This window comes from Canis lupus, chromosome 28 (assembly GCF_011100685.1).
Source record: "Canis lupus familiaris isolate Mischka breed German Shepherd chromosome 28, alternate assembly UU_Cfam_GSD_1.0, whole genome shotgun sequence".
NCBI classification, from domain to species: Eukaryota; Metazoa; Chordata; class Mammalia; order Carnivora; family Canidae; genus Canis; species Canis lupus.
The window spans coordinates 7,370,033-7,388,661 of NC_049249.1; the positions used below are offsets into that span (position 1 = coordinate 7,370,033).

Consider the following 18,629-nt stretch of genomic DNA (forward strand, 5'->3'; position numbering starts at 1 on the left):
ACTATCTTTGAGAAACAAATAAATAGACATAGCTGACATTAGGCAGGAACTTTCTGAACTGTGTCAAGGTTAATAATAAGTAAAATGTTATAAGTAGAGACAGGACAGCAACAGCTGTGCAACATTCTTGGAAGCAAAGATTCTGATAGCATGAAGTAAGACTTTGAGCTCAGTTTTTGCTGCTACTCTGGGTAAACAGGGAACGTGTATAATAATTGAACAAAAACCTTATTTCTTTTATGAATTACAACTGTTCTGTGCTCAAAATCTGATGTCTACAGCTGGAAAATCAGGGGCATGTGAAGCAATGTTGGAAGAAGACCCAGATCAAAATTATGAGAATGTCCTGGCTGAGATTCAGTCTTTCGAGCTGCCCATTGAAGCTACTTTAAGGTAGGACTCCTCTTATGCGTTTCTTCTTTTGTGGTGATAATGCAGTCTTATTCACTTCTTATATTTTTTTCTATAATAGAATAAAAAATAATTACAATTCTGTATATACCTAAACTCTACCTCTTTTCTTATCTTTAGATAAATTACAGTAAACAATCCACTCTTGTTTGCATTGTATTTGTTTCCTGATTCATCACCACAAGGTTTAAAAAATAGAAATGACTTTCAAGAGATCAAAAAGGGTCTCTTGCCATCTCCAAATAGATATCCCATCTCATTTACATAAGATTTCAAAGGTTTTCTCTAAAATATCACTTAGTGAAAAACATTGAGAACCATTAGACATATCAGTGAAACCAATTTCTATTTGGGTAGATGTGAGTTTAAAAAAAAAAAAAAAAAGTAAAACATTTATTTGCATGGTTGCTACTTGGGTATATGGTGATCTCCCGGATATGATTTTTTGTTTTTTGTTTTTTGTTTTTTTTAATTTCCACATAACATTTAAAAATAACTTCTTGGTAATATGTGGATTAATGTGCACATTTCAAGAACAGGATTAAAATGAAAGACCACGTATCTTTGTTAAAAGGGCAGCTTTAAAAATGTAATCCTTTCTGACTGCCTGCCTGTAACTGACACCTATCAGTGTGGGAATGGAATGGTAATCACTGAATTTGATAGTGACCGACAATAAATATTTGTTGACTAATATTTGTTGATTAAATAAAAGGATTTTTTGAGGAGGGGTTTTGTCTCTTCATACTCAGAAAGGACCCCACGCCAAGTTGCTTTGAAATATGCTACAGTGTAAATCTGAGTAAAGTTGGGGGCATGGGAAGGCATTGATATTTATTGGTTGATTCTTGGATTATCAATATGTAGGTGCAGTTGTAAAATAATTAAAACTTCATTTCAATTTTTCCTTACACTTTTTTTTTATCTGAGCATCATGAATATTCCATGAAGAAGGGAAGGTAAATTCTACCCTATTTAATAGGTGGAAGAAACCAGAGCTTTTTTACTAGTGGGAAACTCAATCACTTTTTCCATAGGGAACCAACTTTATACTGTACCAGAACCTTCTAGAACTTGTGCATTTGCCTGATGGTTAGATCAGAAGTGTAAAGGGGGACAAGAAAAAGGGTGAGGGGAACCTCGATGTGTGTTAGTTACTGTGGCCTCTGCTGCTGTTGCTGCTTCAGAGCTCTTGGCCTTCAATCCCTGACTCTCTCCACCTCTCCCCTGGTCTCACAACCCTGGTTGACACCTATACATGTCATCCGTCCATGGAATAATACTCCTGACTAGTCTTCCTTGTTATTGGACCTGACTTCCTGCTTTGGATCTTGGAGCTTTCCTACCTTCTTTAGTTAGGGCAAATATTCCTCATCTTGTACTTAGTCTTCCTAAAGAAAAAATCAGTGTAGATCTGGCTGTCACAGCACTCTCCCAGTGTCACCCTCAAGAGGGGAGACAACATAGATATTTTCTCCAGGTGTTGCTCTTTCACCACCAGAGTGGACCCTCATTTCTGGGTTATTGAACAAGGGGTGAGGTCACTCTTTTCCAAAGGCTTCTGCTAAACCACCCCAATGTTATTTGGAGGGTAGACTCAGAGCTCTTAAAAAAGCTTCATCTGGGACAGTATTAAATTAGTTTTCCTAAGCTTTTGCTTTAATCACTGATTAGATAAAGACTTAGGCGGGCATTTGATGCCTTTCTGCACATACTTATGCATGTTATTGATATTCCGGTTTCAACTATTCTGTTCCACCGTTTTTACAGAACACATTAGCTCATGTGGTCAAATATGAGGGTTGGAAAATCAAGACAGACTTCCATTTTGGCTGAACTAGACTGTTTACTATTTGATAGTGTCGTGAGATTTTCTTCCTTCTGTGTTCATGGTTTCTTCTTCTTCTTCTTCTTCTTCTTCTTCTTCTTCTTCTTCTTCTTCTTCTTCTTCTTCTTCTTCTTCTTCTTCTTCTTCTTATCCACTCTTAGCCCTGCAAAGCAGGGCATGATTCAAATGCTCTTTCTTATATGAAGCCTCCCCTGATCCCCCAGTCACATATGAATGCCCATCCTTTGAAGCCCCCAAAGAATCCAGGACATTTATTTTGATTTACTTGGTGTGTGTGTGTGTGTGTGTGTGTGTGTGTGTGTGTGTGTGTGTGTATGTTTGTGATAACCATTTTCAGGCTCAAAGATTTCTGAGGGCAGAAATCTCTCTTTCTTTTACCTTTGTATCCTCTGCAGAAGATTCTACCAACAGAGGAGCTAGATATTTGTTGAACTGACTTGTATGAGCTTCTGAACTAATGGTGACCATGTGAAGCAAAAGAAAGAAGGCAGTTGAAAGAGAAAGTAATCATTTTAGGGAAGAAGAGGAGGTGGTGGAAGTATTTGAATAGCTACAAGCACTAAAGGCAGAGATGGTGGAAAGTATGGGTCACAAATCGGCTTCTGAACCGATACCAAAAGATTGGAAAAAAAAAAAAAAAGATGGTGGAAAGTGGATTGGGTTGGATGCAGATTGGCCATTGGAGCTGCACAGGAGCTGCTGGGAGGCCCTGGAGTGGGCGGTGAGAGAAGGGTAGGACATTGAGAGAACAGAGCTGGCAAACAGGAGAGAAACCTTCTCAGGGAAAGCCCTGTACCTGGGAATTGAGAGACTTTTACTGTTCACCTTTCCTTGTCTCTGAAAAAAGGCATTTCCTTCAGCAAACATTTTCTGTCATAAAATCATCAAGTCTCTTCCTTCCCTTCCCCTGCCCACCTCATTTTCCAGGTCAGGAATCTGGGGTGCCCTGCTCAACGTTAGGGTTCTGATCAGAGCCAGGTGGGGTTTGCTTCTCTTTCTCTTTTAAAGATTTTATTTATTTATTCATGAGAAACACACATACACACAGAGGCAGAAACATAGGCAAAGGGAGAAGCAGGCTTCCTGCAAGGAGCCTGATGTAGGACTCCATCCCAGGACCCTGGGGGATCACGACCTGAGCCAAAGGCATCTGCCCTCAACCAGTGAGCCACCCAGGCATTCTGGAGTCTGCTTTTCTAACAAGGTGAACTCCCAAGAGCTCAGTGGCTCAGGACTTAGAGATAGTTTCTGCTTATATCATTTAAGAGTCACTCAGCAGCTCTTCTTTCACAGGGTGCAAGCTTCCTAGCACTCACCCCACACATCCCCACTCCTCTCCCAGAGGAGTCATGCTGTTGCGTACTGTCAAAAGTCTGAGGTCTCTTTCGCACTGCCATTTGTACTCCCCCTCCTCCCCACTTCACACTTGGCTGCTCCCAGAGCAAACTTCTGCCAGACAGTGGAACCTGTTTCCTGCCTGACTCCTCCAGTGGGACCTTGGGTCTGCTCCTTTGGCCCTCCTCCTTCTCCTCCTCCTCCTCATCCTTCTTCTTCTTCTCTTCTTTTTTTTTTTTTTTGGTGGAAAAGTGGACAAAAATCAGATGATCCTGAGGTCCTGTGTTTCTTTTCATTCTTTGTGTGAAATGGGATCACAGCCTGTAGTATTAAGTTTAAAGGAGAAATAGTTTTAGGGGAGAGCTGTGAGTTACTATGGTTTTCCATGATTTGTGTTGCCAATGATTTTAAATATCCATTAAAGAGACATCACAGGCCGCTATAACCATGGAATTGGGAATGAGATTCCAGGGTAGAAAAGTAGAATTTGATATTAGCCTTGAAGATGGTGAGTGAGTTTAAGAGAAAAGGGAGAATTGTGAAGAAAAGTCTACTGCTAGTACCTGTAATGTCCTAGTATGGCTTTGCTTTGGGCATTCAGATTGTTGGTAGATGCAACTCTTCAGCAGATGGGATCTGGAATTAGTTTTGCTGCCATAACCTTTTGCCCTGGGCATAACTGTTTTCCTTTTGTTACTACCATATGCTAATTTCCACTGGATTTTTTCATTCTTTTTAGATTTTCTGACTTTCACTCCAGTCCCTCCATTTGGCTCAGATATGTCCAGCTCCGTGCAGCTCCTGCATCTGGGGGGACATGGTTGTCCCTGGTAGGCTTAGGGGCTGTCTGGAGCCACACTAAAGGAAAGTACTAGGACAGCCTTATTCAGCCTTACCAACTTTCTTTACCACGGATGGGCACTAGGTTTCAAGCAGCAGATCAATTCCAATGCATTGGTAGTGGTTGCCTGAATCTCACATTGACATGATTCTGATAAATTAGTGATGGCAGCTACGGACTTTAAGATAGGGTAGTAGCAGTGTTCATAACATGTACCATGTTCACACTAGAACCTCTTGCTGCCAGGCCTTGCCCATTCTACCTGCCCTACTCCATGGGTCCTGGCTCAATCTAGATGTCTTGGGGTCCTGAGGTATGTTGTTAGCCTCTTAGACCAGGCCCTGAAGTCACACCATGTCTCAACCCACTTGGGCTTACAACTTACAGCATGTTTTATTGCTATCACTGACCCAAGAGTGGGTAAGGGCAGGTTGAGGGCACTACAAAGTTAATGGGAAGTAGAGTAAGGGGACATATCCAAAGAAGGCCTTACAGAGCACTGGGAAAAATAGGAGGAAAAGGGAATTGTATAAGATGACGTACCAGAAGAAATTTTTGTAATTGTTTTATGATAACATAATTGTTTTACACTTGTATTCACAGGCTCTCTTGGGCTCTTTTCCAAAAGCTGACCATGAAGTTTTACCAGTTTAAGAGCAAACAGGATATTTTTATTTCTTTGACTTTAATGTTTTTTAGGAATGAAGATAACATGCTTTAAGGAAAGGACAGAAAACATTAAAAAAATCCAACTAATAATCTAAACTATATGTAAAAAAAAAAACTATATGTACAATGAAATCTTGGAATGACATACTAAAAAATAGGAATAGTAAACACTTGTAGACATTTTACAATGCTCTTGCTCTTGCTGTATATACCTTCAGAAATGTAAGATTTCTATTAAATCTTACCCATTAAGTATGTCAATTAACATGAATTCCAAGTTTTATTAGTTGTTTGAATTTGGCCTTAGTTTCTGAAACTATAAAATATGGATTAAGAACTTTTTTAAAAAAAAATATTTTATCCGTTTATTTGAGAGAGAGAGAGAGAGAGAGAGAGAGAGAGAGAGAATGAGCAGGGTGAGGGACAAAGGGAGAGGGAGAAGCAGACTCCCCGCTGAGTGCAGAACTGAGGGGGGGGGGGTGCATCCCAGGACCCTGAGATTATGACCTGAGCTAAAGGCAAACATTTAACCAACTTAGCCACCCAGGCACCCCTAAAATAGAGATTATAATACAACCCATCTCAAATGGTTAGTATATGCAAAGTGCTTAGCACAATGTCTGCCTAACACTTTGTAAATGCTCAATAAAAATTAGCTATTATTATTATGTCTAATTACAAATCTGGGGTATATATTTCAGTATAATTTAATAAATATATAGAGTGTTGAAATAAACAAGCACTCACAACATCTTGAAATTCTGAGTTAGTGGGAAATATTGAGTAATGTAAATTTTATTTTGGTTGTATAATATTTAGGAGAGAGAGGTATCCCTTTTTCAAAACCATATTTACTAATGCTTATATTTTATACTAATGTAATATCATTACCTTATTTAATCTCTGATGAGAATGATGTAGTGTGCTACATGTTGTGGATATATAGAGTCCAGAGAAATCATCCAGAAATAAATGTGGGCCTAACCATGACCAAGGTCTACCTGTCAGCAGAACCTCAGGAAAGCCTGGAGTCCCCAGTGATAGTGGGCTGTGTAGTTGCTAAACTTCTGATTATTTAAATCATAGCATTCACTATTTGATCTTCAGTGTAACACAAAAGAAAATCTAAAAAGGGGGCAGCCCGGGTGGCTCAGCGGTTTAGTGCCGCCTTCAGCCCAGGGTGTGATCTTGGAGACCCGGGATCGAGTCTCACGTTGGGCTCCCTGAAGAGAGTCTGCTTCTCCCTCTACCCGTCTCTCTCTCTCTCTCTTTGTCTCTGTCTCTCATGAATAAATAAATAAAATCTTAAAAAAAAATAAAAAAAGAAAAGCTAAAAAAAAACCCAACCCATTTTTATATCTGGGAACCAAGTATTTCAACCAGGGAGACAGTTTTGTTGATATACCGGTTAAATTAATAGACTCTGGAGCCAGAAGGATGTAGGTTCAAATTTTGCATCTTTCATTACTAACCGAGCTACTTAAAGGATTACATGAATTAGGTATGAAATATATTTAATGTAATGCCTTATACATAGTCAATGCTCATTTACTCATTTGTTCATTCAGTAAATAAATGTTTATAGAGTGCCTATGGTGTGGTCAGTAGTAATCTAGGATGGTCAATGGTTTTGCTGTGGATAGAGCAAGATGAAGACCCGGACAGTCTCTGCTCACAGGGAGCTTGTATTTTTATTTATTTTATTTTATTTTATTTTATTTTTAAAAAGATCTTATGTATTTACTCATGAGAGACACAGAAAGAGGCAGAGACATAGACAGAGGGAGAAGCAGGCTCCATGTAGGAAGCCCAATGTGGGACTTGATCCGGGGACCCTGGGATCAGGCCCTGAGACAAAGGCAGATGCTCAACTGCTGAGCCACCCAGGCATTCCGGGAGCTTGTATTTTAGTGAAGGGAGCTATGAATAAACAAATTAAAAAGTGTTATTGTTGTAGTTCCCCAGGCCCTTCCTCCTCAGATATGGCTGGAGCTTGAGGCATGCCCGGCCGGGACATGGGAGACCCAGAGCAGCTGGGAGGACGTGAATAATAGCACTTCAAGCCTGCAATAAAAAATAGCCTCCAATTAAACTACATTGCAAAGGCTGTCAAAGAAGGGGCGCCTGGTGGCTCAGTCAGTTAAACATCTGACTCTTAATTTTGGCTCAGGTCATGATCTTAGGGTCATGAGATTGAGCCTTTCTTTGGGCTGCATGTTGGGCATGGAGTCTGCTTAAGATTTTCTCTCTTCTCCCTCTACCTCTCCCCCATCCCTCTCTGAAAAAAAAGGGAAAGAAGGAGAATGGAAAGAGTAAAAAAGCAGAAGAGGCAGAGTCTGGGGCGCCTGGGTGGCTCAGTTGGTTAAGTGACTGCCTTTGGCTCAGGTCTTGGGGTCTTCGGATTGAGCCCTGAATAGGGTTTCCTGCTCAGTGTGGAGTCTGCTTCTCCCTCTCCCTGTGCCTGCCACTCTTTCTCCATGTGCTCTGTCTCTCTGTGTCAAATAAATAAATAAAAATCTTAAAAAAACAAAAAACAAAAAGCAGAGTCAGAGCCTGAGGAATTTGTGTTGGAAAAATCTGGACTGCTGTGTAGTGAATGGGAAGGTAGAGTATTTTCTGAAGTGGAATGGGTTCACAGATGCTGACAATACTTGGCAATTTGAAGAAAATTCAGATTGTCTAGATTTAATTGAAGCATTTCTTAATTCTTCAAAGCTGGTAAAGAAAAAGGTGGTATAAAAAGACTATCTGTACCTGACAGTGAATCTGATTATAGCAAATCAAAGAAGAAAAGAGATGTTGCTGATGAACCAAGAGGCTTTGCCAGAGGTCTTGGTCCTAAGTGAATAATTGGGGCCATAGACAGCAGCAGAGAATTCAAGTTGTTCATGAAATGGAAAGATTTAGATGAGGTAGACTCGGTGCTGGCAAAAGAGGCAAATAGGAAGCATCCTCAAATTGTAATTGCTTTAAAAACATTTTTTTTTTTTAAGTAGACTTCATATGCAGGATAGAGCCCAACACAGGGCCTGAACTTATGATCCTGAGATCAAAACCTGAAGTGAGATCAAGAGTTAGACTCTTAACTGACTGAGCAACCCAGGCATCCCAACTGTGTTTGCTTTAAAAAATTTTTTAAAAAAATATTCATTTATTCATTTTGAGAGAGAGAGAGAGAGAGAGAGAGAGCAGAGGGGCAGAGGGAGAGGGAGAAGGAGAGAAGCAGACTCCACGCTGAGCATGGAGCCCAATGTGGGGCTTAATCCCATTACCCATGAGATCATGACCTGCATCAAAACTGACTGAGCTACCCAGGTGCCCCTGTAATTGCTTTTTATGAAAAGAGACTAACTTGCATTCTTGTCCAGAGGATGAAGCTCAATAATTTCTTGCATTGCTTTATATATTTTACACACACACACAATCTGGGTTTTGAAAATCAAGTTTAATATGTTTGTTTTGAAGTGGTATTAGGGGAGTTGTTGGGGATCTTTGCATCTATAGCCTGGTTACTTTGAACAAATAAAAGCCTTCTGTAATTGCTTCCTTTATTAGAAAAGAATATTTCAGACTATGGTATATGATTCCCCTGCATTAGAGAACACCTTTTCTAAATGTTGGGGAAGGGGTACCTGGGTGGCTTAGTCAGTTAGGCATCTGACTTTGGCTCAGAACATGATCTCAGGGTCCTGGGATCTAGCCCTGTGGCAGGCTCTGCACTCAGCAGGGAGTCTGCTTCCCCTTCTCCCTCGTCCTTCCTCCTGCTTGTGTTCTCTCTCTCTCCCTCAAATAAATAAATTAAATTAAAAGAAATGAAGGGGTGCCTGGGTGGTTCAGTCGGTTAAGCATTTGCTTTTGCCTCAGGTCATGGTCTCAGGGTCCTGGGATTGAGACCCATACTGGGCTCCCTGCTCAGTGGGGAGTCTGCTTCTCTCTCTCTCCCTCTGTGCTCGCTCTCTCTCTCTCAAATAAATAAATCTTTAATAAAAAAATAAATGAATAAATGTTGGGGGTAATCTTCATAGTCGTTACTCAATCAGAATTTGTGTTTAAATCCTATATGCCTGGGACGCCTGGGTGGCTTCTGGCCCAGGGCGTGATCCTGGAGTCCCGTGATCGAGTCCCACATCGAGCTCCCTGCATGGAGCCTGCTTCTCCCTGTCTGTGTCTCTGCCTCTCTCTCTGTGTCTTTCATAATAAATAAATAAATAGAATCTTTAAAAAAAATTCTATATGCCTGAGGACTATTATAGGTTTTTTGTTTATTTGGTGTGTGTGTGTATGTATACTTGAAATACATATGTAAATGGTTTTCTTTTTTTTCTTTTTTCTTTTCTTTCTTAACATTCACTAAAACAAAAACAGCATTTTATAACCATGGATAGATCTCTGTTTCTGGGATGCCATCATTTTCAGCAACTTAAGAAATAAATCACTTAAAGTTAAACTGAATTTTTTCCTGAAGCCTTAACCTTTCAAATTTTGTAAATAATTGGACAATTTAATATAATGTAAACAATTTAAATTGGACAATTTAAAAGCAGCCATATCAGAATCCATATCCATATCTACAATCATATAAATGCAAGTTTATCAGCAAGATCCCTGGAAGGAAATATTATCACTGCCAACAACCTCCCCACCCAAATGAGAAAACTAGAGAAGTCCTGGTGTGTTTTAGTTAGGTAACCACACCTATTTAAATGGACAATTAAAGGTTCCTTATAGTGAACCATTCCTTTTAAAAAAAATTTATTTATCTGAAAGAGAGAGAGAAAAAAAGAGAGCACAAGCTGGGGGGGGGGGGGGCAGAGGGAGAAGCAGACTCTCCACTGAGTGTGGAGCCCAATATGGGGCTTGATCTCACAATCCTGAAATCATGGACTGAGCTGAAATCAAGAGTTGGATGCTTAACTGACTGAGACACCCAGGTGCTCAGAACCATTCCTTTTCAGGAAGTTGAAATAAATCCCTGTGCTGTATTGACCAAAAGGTCATGATTCATGGAATATCTAAGACTTTGTTCATGGAAACCTAATCATAATCAGATAGTTACTGATTTTGGCAATTTAGGACCTGCTGGAATAAATGGGTGAACAAACTTCTGTAATCTAAATTCTTGACCTGCATGTTTTTTTCTTTACCCCAACTCATTCCTTATGTGCAGGCTCAATATTCTCACTATTTGAGTCACTCGTTCAGCAGAAACTGGGGAAAACAATAATTTGGGAGTCAGAATGTTATCTGAGTATGTTGTTTACTTTATTGTAAATACTGGTCAACAGTGGTCAATAGTTTTATATATATAAAAAAAACTGATATTAAGTGCTATGATGAATAACAGAACAGGGTGAGGGCTAGAGAGGTCCTGGGATGCTGTTTTGCAGAGAGTGGCCAGAATGTAAATGTCAGCTATTGTATTATTATTATTTAATTACATTACACTAGTCATGTTTCTTTTTTTAAAAGATTTTATTTATTTATTCATGAGAGACACACAGAGAGAGGCAGAGACACAGGCAGAGGGAGGAGCAGGCTCCCCATGGGGAGCCCAATGCAAGACTCAATCCCAGGACCCCAGGATCACAACCTGAGCCAAAGGCAGACACTCAACCTGAGCACCCAGTCGCCCCTACACTAGTTACATTTCTAAATCCATTTTGCTGAGAGAAGAAAAATAGGATGAGAGGAGGAGGGGAGAAAGGGCAAAAGGACTAAAGGGAAGCTAAGTGGGACAGGAGTGAGGAATAGAGAGTACAATAAGGATGAAGAGAAACACCAGCAATGAGGAGAAAAAAGAGAAGAAAACAATTGATGTTATAAGCTAGACGTGAGAGGGAAGAGGAAGGAAAAGCTAGAATGAAATTCAGAGAAAATATTGCTCTTCAATTGCTTGACAGACTTGAAAATGTTTAGCTTTGGGATGAGTGAGCCAATGGACCTTTTAGGACATTGTTCTGAGGGTAAGACTAACAACACCAGTTATCAGATCCAATACAAAATGAAAATGCAGGCCCCTTTGTTTAGAAATTATTAAAAATTACAAGATGGAGATGGCATAGCATTAAGCCACAAGCAACCGCATAGGTCACATACTGATGAACCAGCTCTAAGAGCTTAGCACAGAGCCTGACACACAGCAAGCATTCAGTAAAAACAGTTGTTGAATGAACAGAACATGGGGCTAATTACTTTTGAATTTCTCTAAAGACTGGCCCATATTTCAGAAAAACTGACTTTATTTGGCTCCAACTTCAAATTTCCTTCTATTGTTCTCCACCACAGGGTCCAGATCTTTATGGAACATCAGATTCCTGGACATGGTTTTTGCAGCAGGAATTCTCGGAGACCTGGCTGGGCTTGGTTCATAATTCTCATGCACTTACTGAGTGTGGCCACTTGAGGTCATTGCACCAACACGGCAGAAGGTGAAGGATGGCCATTATCAAGCCGGCTCCAGAGAGGGGCTAAAAGGCACCGGGAAGGTTAGATATTAAAGCCAATGTATAAAGATAGCCTCTCCTTTACATGTTGATACAGTTCTACAGCTATATAATGAGGGCTTTTAAACTCCTTAGGAAATATCTGAATGATATTAGCCAAGTTCTTGAGAAGATGAAGATCAGGAAGACAGCTCTAGGGTTCCCAAGTGTGGGGAGGAGAGTCATTCTGTAGAGATGTGCCCTACCTTATGAAACGTGGTTTCACAACATCAAGCTTAACATCAGAAGTATCTGTATGTGGATTGTTCAGTTAAAACTATTAACTGAGCTGGAGAGCCAACAAAACAGATATTGTCCCTGTGCCTGGAAGTGGAGACTCAAATGATTTGTTTACCACCACAGTATGTGCCTCAAAGGATGAGCACTGCCTCCAAGGACAACAAAGAGGCACTTGACTTCTCTGAGATCTGGAGAGGTCACTTAAGTGGATCTGGAACCAAGAGTCTAACCCAAGGACATGGTCCCTTTTCCTCTTCTACAACAGGAAATAAATTTCAGGCAATTTCCATCTACCAAGCATTTAAAAAAATGAAGTTCAGGTTCAGAAAATCTTGACATAAAAGTAGGATACTTTGTTAATGATTAGAAAAAAAGGACATTACTGTGTCTTTTTTTTATTTGTATTTTATCAAAAAGGAAGCTGAATTCTGGGCTTCTTGGTTTAAAAATAAATGTCTGATAGTCCTGGTCTCTAATGCTAATGTTGATTGAGCTCTCGGCTAGACATTATGCAAATATTATCTCCTTTAATCGCCACACAACTTGGTGACCTAGGAGCTGTTACGTTCTCTAATTCACACTTGAAGAAACTGGGGCTTAGATAAGTTAACTAGCTCTCTGGAGGCCCGACATCTAGTAAAAGATGAGTTGCAATTTGAATCCAAGTAGTTAAATGCCAGACCAGGGCAGCTGCATTCTATAGCCTCCTTCTCAGGGAGGGGTTTTACCAAGACTGATTATGAGTCTGCAGACAAGTGGCTTAAAGTAGAAGTCATTAATGATTAAGAGTTTATTTACAGGTTAAATCCTTACTTTGGTGGTTAGTTTCCTACTGGACACACAATGCATCTCCTGTCCTGCCAGTCTTCCTGGTTTACCTTTCTTCTCCCAGGAGTCCTGAAGTGAGGTTTTGAGTGAATCTCTGGAAGTCAGTTATCTACTGACCCAAAAATGACCCAATGTGCATGTGTAATCTGCCTGTGTGTGCCCCACTACCCTCCAGTCTCCATAGACCAGACTGGTTAAATCATCTATTCCATGGGTAAAACAACATTGGAACATGATTATTGGCTGACTTTCATTAATGATAGAAACAGGATCTGGTTAATAGCTCCATTTTCTTCAATTCACTAGCTGTGTGGCCTTGGACAAGTGACTTAATTTCTGTAAGTCTGTTTCCTCATATTAAACTGGAGATAGTGAAAATACCCCATAGGATTAAATTAGATTTCAGAAAAATTAGTACTAATTACATTCCCAGTTAAATTACTGGTTAAGTTAAAGATTAAATTAGATAGTATAAAGGGCTTAGCAAATAGTGCTTAATATATAGCTATTATGGTTTTTATTTTGTTCTATAGCTGAAATTCCTTATATTTTAGAAATGTACCACTTAGAATAGGCTCCTTTTTGCACATTTATGTATTTGTTATATCTCTTTCCAAAATTAAAATTTATATAGTTATTTAGAATGTTTAGCTTTAAATTCTTAGCAAAAAAAAAAAAACTTCAGGTGCCAATGGAACTGTCAGAAGTCACAAACGGAACCAGCAAAAGCTGTTTCAGAAGGAGAAGTAGTATATGGACTTCCTTCTGTCTTGACTTGAATTGAGGGGAAGATACTGATGCGTATGTTGAAGTAATCTCTATGGGCAGGTGTTGAAATAGGCCTGGAGTGCCAAAGGAGGGCTGGCTTCCTAGAATAGGGGCTGGGTTTGGGTCCATGAGGAAAAGGTCTTTGGTAATGAGTGCTTGGGAATATTCCACCAGCAAACAGTTGTTAAATAAGAAGGTGGCCTGTACCCCTTGCCCTGTTCTCTTCACCTTGCTTTACTCTTCAGAATAATGAATTCTGGCCACACACATCAATCGAGCTAAAATAGTCTGCCATTTCCTGCAGAGAAAACTGGCTTCCTATTCTCTTTGTAAGAAGATACAAAAATTTATCTTCATTTCATATGTTTTGATTTCAGGTTTGATTTTCAAAAGGTTTATTTTCTTCTCTCAACAGCTGTACCCACAAGTCAGTTACCAGGTGCCTCAATCCTTGTAGATACAGCCAGCTAAGAAAAATATTCCTTTTCTTACTACTCTAGAAATAATGGCTTGAAGGGCTCAAACAATGGGGTCCAGGTACTGGGCTCTGGCTTGATTCAAGGATAAAATTCAACCATTTGAAAACAAAAATCCATAAATGTTGTTTCTTGCATTGAAGCCCTTGATAAAAGTGGGCATCATGGAATTTGAGGTATACATTGTTATTAGTACAGATTTCTATTAAGGCAACTGAATACAACCATATAAAATGTTACATTTGATGTCAATATGTAAAGGGCAAGTTTAAAAAAAACTAACTTTTTAAAATTTGATATTGTTCTAATTCCAAATTGTTACCAATAACAGATTAATCAAACTCCTACCTTATGCTTAGACCTGTTTGGGATGCTACTTTGTAACTAATCCTGAATTCTTTCCAATGGCTTCAGAGCTTCAGCATTGTCTAGTTTTAAAATCCTTCCAGCTTTCAGCCACATGCAGAACTCCATGGGGGAACTATAGGAAACCACAAAATTAAAAAAAAAAAAAAGTGTCATCTCTCAACCTAAGGTCTTTAACATACTGTGACAATGCTGGTGGCATTGTTGGGAAGAGGGTTTTTGTTTTTGTTTTTTTTTCGTCTTTGCATATTTTTGCAGCTTAAAAAAGTGGGATTTCCCAGGGAAGATCTGGATTCTTCTTCACCATTGAGACAATGGAAACATGCTTGTTGATGAGGTTTCTTGGTAGAATGGGCAGTTGGATATAGCAGAGCTTCCTTAACCCCCGAAGCCAGTATGTACTAAGGTCAGTTGCATTTTGATTCCCTGGGGTCCAAGTGTACAAAAACAAACAAAACTCACAGATGTATGAAAAGGAACTAATCAAAACAAGTACACACTATTAAAACAGTTGGTAGTGGAGTGGACAAATGTGCTAAATTGAATCTAGAGTTAGTAGAGAAGGTCATGATTAGATAGGGGACTCTTAATGAAGGAGATATATTTGAGTTGAATTTTCCAGGGAGGTCAGGAATTTCAGATTAATGGAAAGGAGGGCATTTAAATATGTTTGTAATGTTTATTGGGCCTTTACTCTATGTGGCAGGCAGAATAATGGCTCCCTAAAGAGGTCTGTGTCTTAATCCCTGAAACATGTAAATATGTCATACATGACAAAAGGGATGTTGCAGATGTTATTAAGGTTAAGACCTTAAGATAGAAGATAATAGATGTGAATGTTTCAAGGTAGTAAGTTTGTGGTAATTTGTTACAGCAGCAATAGGAAACTAATATAATATGAGATAGGGATATGAGGTAGACATTACAAATGTGGTCATGTACAGACGGGGAGACTGAAAAAGATACTAGGTTCTTGCTCAGTGTCACTCAGCTGTGAAGCAAAGGAGCAGGGGAATTAAATTGAGGATACCTGTCCCTAGAGCTCATGCAATACCGCCTCCTAGGATTTTTGTAGGGAAGAGGATGGAGGTAAACTTCTAGTAAAAGCTCACTGAAGGGGGTGAGTTACACAGCTGGATAGGAAAGAGCTTGGCTCACTCAAAGGAGAGTTCGGAACCTTGGGTTAATGGGGATCAGAAAACAGTTGTCCCTCAGCGTTAGGTTTGCACTCCCTGATTATCTTCCTCAGTGGCTACTTTGGCCACGACAAACTGGTTTACCCAGCGTCCCACAACAGGTCATTAAACAGGACGCTTCTACGCTAGTACTTTGCGGAAGCCACGCGCCACTTCCCCATCTTTGTGATGCCTGCCGCTCTCGAGGGCTTCCACTCCTCCCCATCCCAGCTACAGCCCCTGGAAGGCACTGGGGTTCAAGGGTTTCAAGGACTAAGGCATGAAGTCACACGTTGCTCTGGACCTCTCTTGTATCTTTGCCATCAAGTGTAGTAGATTTGCATCATTTAATTTTCCGGATGCTTATGGCTTATTTCCAAGGTGACTGGCCGCTGTGAACTTCCTGCACGAAGGCACCGGAGCAGTAGTCACGGTCGTCAGCTGGGATCTTCTCGGTGCATTCCTAAAAAAAATCCTCCCACACACAATTTTGATTTTTTGGAGTGCACATTTCCTTTTCACCGACTCCTCATCTCCCAGAGTACATCGGGTTTCCTTGTTAAACGTTCCCGCAGCTTTGAATACAGATCAAGGGGGATGGTTTCATTTTCACCGCCTCATTACTAAGGTATATCGAGCGCGTTAGCAGAGGGCCTGGGGCAGAGACTGCAAGAAGAATATACGGGAAAGCCGGGCCAGTCACTAGGTAGCAACTAGGGGCGAGTGGCGGGGGAGAGCGGAGGGCGAGGCGTCTTCTCTCCCGGCCCCTGCCGGCAGCACCACACGCTCCGACAGGTGCGGGAGCTGAGCCCCGGGCCCGGCCGCGTGCGCGTGCGCGTGCGCGTGTGCGTGCGCGTGCGCCGCCTCCCTCCCCCTCTGCGCGCCCCCGCGCCGTCTTCCCGCTCGCCACGCCCCCTTCCCCGCCCCCTTGCGCGCGCGCCGCAGGCTGCTCGTCCCCGCCGTCCGCGCGGCGCCGCGCCTCACCGGCTCCTCAGCTTCCAGCCAAGATGGCGGAGAATAGCGAGGGTCTGGGCACCGTCCCCGAGCATGAACGGATCCTGCAGGAGATTGAGAGCACCGACACAGCCTGCGTGGGGCCCACCCTCCGGTAAAGCTCGCATCGTCCCGGGACCTCGGGCTGCCGCCGTTGTCCGCTCCTCGGGAGCCGGGCGGGGCGTCCGCCCCCGGCCGCGCGCCGGGCGTACCGACAGGTGGTGCGCGTGGAGGCGGGCGGGGGCGCTCCGGGGCGGCGGGCCGAGACCTGGGCCGAGCCCGGGCGGGGAGGGGCGGCACGCGCGGCTGCACCTGTCTGCACCGCCCGCCTCCGCCCCGGGAGCTGTCACCGCGCGGCCGGTGGGTGTGGCCTCCGCGGCGCGGGTGACCCCGGTATCCGCGGCGCCGCCGGGCCCTGGCGGCCTGGGGTCCTGAGGACGCGCCTTGGGCCTCTTGGGCTCCCGGCGGGGCTGAGGGCGGCCGTGCTGGGGCGAAGGTTAATTGCCGGCAGCCCGCGTGACTGGGATGCCGAGGCGCCCGCAGGTGGAAGCCGGGGCGCGCAGGGCTGTGGCGGCCGTGGGAGAATTGAAATTGGCCGGGAGTGGCCGGCACCATCATCCCCCATCGCGGCGGGAGTGGGCGAGAAGGGAGCGTGGGCTGGCCGCGAGGAGCGGATGCTCGGACCCAGCGCCCGCTCGCCAGGAGCGCCTTCCTGGAGCCGGGGAAGCTTTTACTTATTTGCGAACGTTTCATTAATTTTGCATTAACTTTCCCGTTTATTTTTTTTTATTTTTATTTTTTTAAAAGATTTATCTATTTATATATGATAGACATAGAGAGAGAGAGAGAAAGAGGCAGAGACACAGGAGGAGGGAGAAACAGGCTCCATGCCAGGAGCCCGCCGTGGGACTCAATCCCGGGTCTCCAGGATCGCGCCTTGGGCCAAAGGCAGGCGCTAAACCGCTGAGCCACCCAGGGATCCCCAACTTTCCCGTTTATTTTAAAGAAGATCTCCACCCTTTAGAAATAGTATTAGGTAATGAATATTCCAGACTGAATATCTGCTGCCCAAATAATAGAATATTAGTTGGGCGCTGTTGTGATCCATTAGGTTAGCTTAGGCATTCTCACCAAGGACCAAGTGCCTGTTAGAGGCGCTTGGCTGGCTCCGTGGGAAGAGCATGCGACTCCTGATCTCGGCGTCCTGAGTTCAAGCCATCTCAGTTGGGTGTAGAGATCATTTACAAATAAGTAAATAAACTTAAAAAAGAAAAAAAGAATAACTGCCTTTTGAAGATAAGGTTTCTTTCGGCTTTCCTAATGATAATAATGTATTATTATTCACGTAGGGAAGTTAGGAGTCATTGTGCTTTACTTTCTAGAAATGAAGTGCTGTATGCTTTGTGGACTTGGGGATGTAGTATCAAGCAAAGCCATTTATAATGTAAATCCACCTTGCCCTGAGAGTCTGGAGTGTTCTGCCCTGGTTCTACCGCTGACAAAGTGTGCGGCGGTGGACAAAAATCATTTAAGCTCTGAACATCAATTTTCTTATTCCCGTACTTGGGAAGGGAGTGGGTATTTAAATGCCCGGGACATTAGAGATCTTGCCTATTTGTTCACTCTTGTATCCAAGCATGTGGTAGGCACCTGATAAGTTGTTGTTTTGTTTTGTCACATGAAGTTCTTGCTATGATATGATAAACATAATTAGTGCATTTCCTTAATTTTCTAGCATCATAATGATTTCTTTTCATAGAACTTTGTACAGAGATGCTTGGGTGGATCAGTGGTTGAGCCTCTGCTTTGGGCTCAGGGCATGAGTCAGGTCGTGATCCCAGAGTCCTGGGATCGAGTCCAGCATCGGGCTCTGCACAGGGAGCCTGCCTCTCCCTCTGCCTATGTCTCTGCCTCTCTCTGTGTGTCTCTCATGAATAAATAAATAAAATCTTACAAAAAAGCAAATTCTGTACTTTTGATAATGAAAGTAGAAATCATAGATTAAAAGGAAGCTTTGTTTTCTTCATTGCACATGATGAAACTGAAAGAGTACAGTATGTGGTATAGTTATCAGAACAGCCAATTTTTTTGAAAATAGTGTGGGTTATGAGGGGAGATACTTCCTCTTGGGAAAAAAAAATGCTAGGCAGTATCTTTGAAAAGAGATGAAATTAACCTAGAAGAAAATTTTGAAAT

General features: G+C 42.1%; 1 protein-coding gene, 1 long non-coding RNA gene and 1 pseudogene across 2 annotated transcripts in view; 2 read left to right on the forward strand and 1 right to left on the reverse strand.

Moving 5' to 3' along the window:
- The first annotated feature begins 7,386 nt into the window (after nucleotides 1–7,386).
- Nucleotides 7,387–8,793, forward strand: LOC119866563 (annotated as a pseudogene).
- A 1,801-nt stretch (nucleotides 8,794–10,594) lies between these two features.
- Nucleotides 10,595–16,658, reverse strand: LOC106557965. The gene is made up of 3 exons (XR_005380427.1): nucleotides 16,425–16,658; nucleotides 14,248–14,380; nucleotides 10,595–11,572 (listed from the first exon to the last, which is right to left on the reverse strand). It is a non-coding gene; the product is annotated as an uncharacterized LOC106557965 (long non-coding RNA).
- Nucleotides 16,389–18,629, forward strand: part of EXOC6 (exocyst complex component 6) — a 207,226-nt gene continuing 204,985 nt past the window's right edge. Inside the window, 1 exon segment of the mRNA NM_001313786.2 lies at nucleotides 16,389–16,548. Within this exon segment, the coding sequence (NP_001300715.2) occupies nucleotides 16,448–16,548 (101 nt within the window). The 5' untranslated portion in view covers nucleotides 16,389–16,447.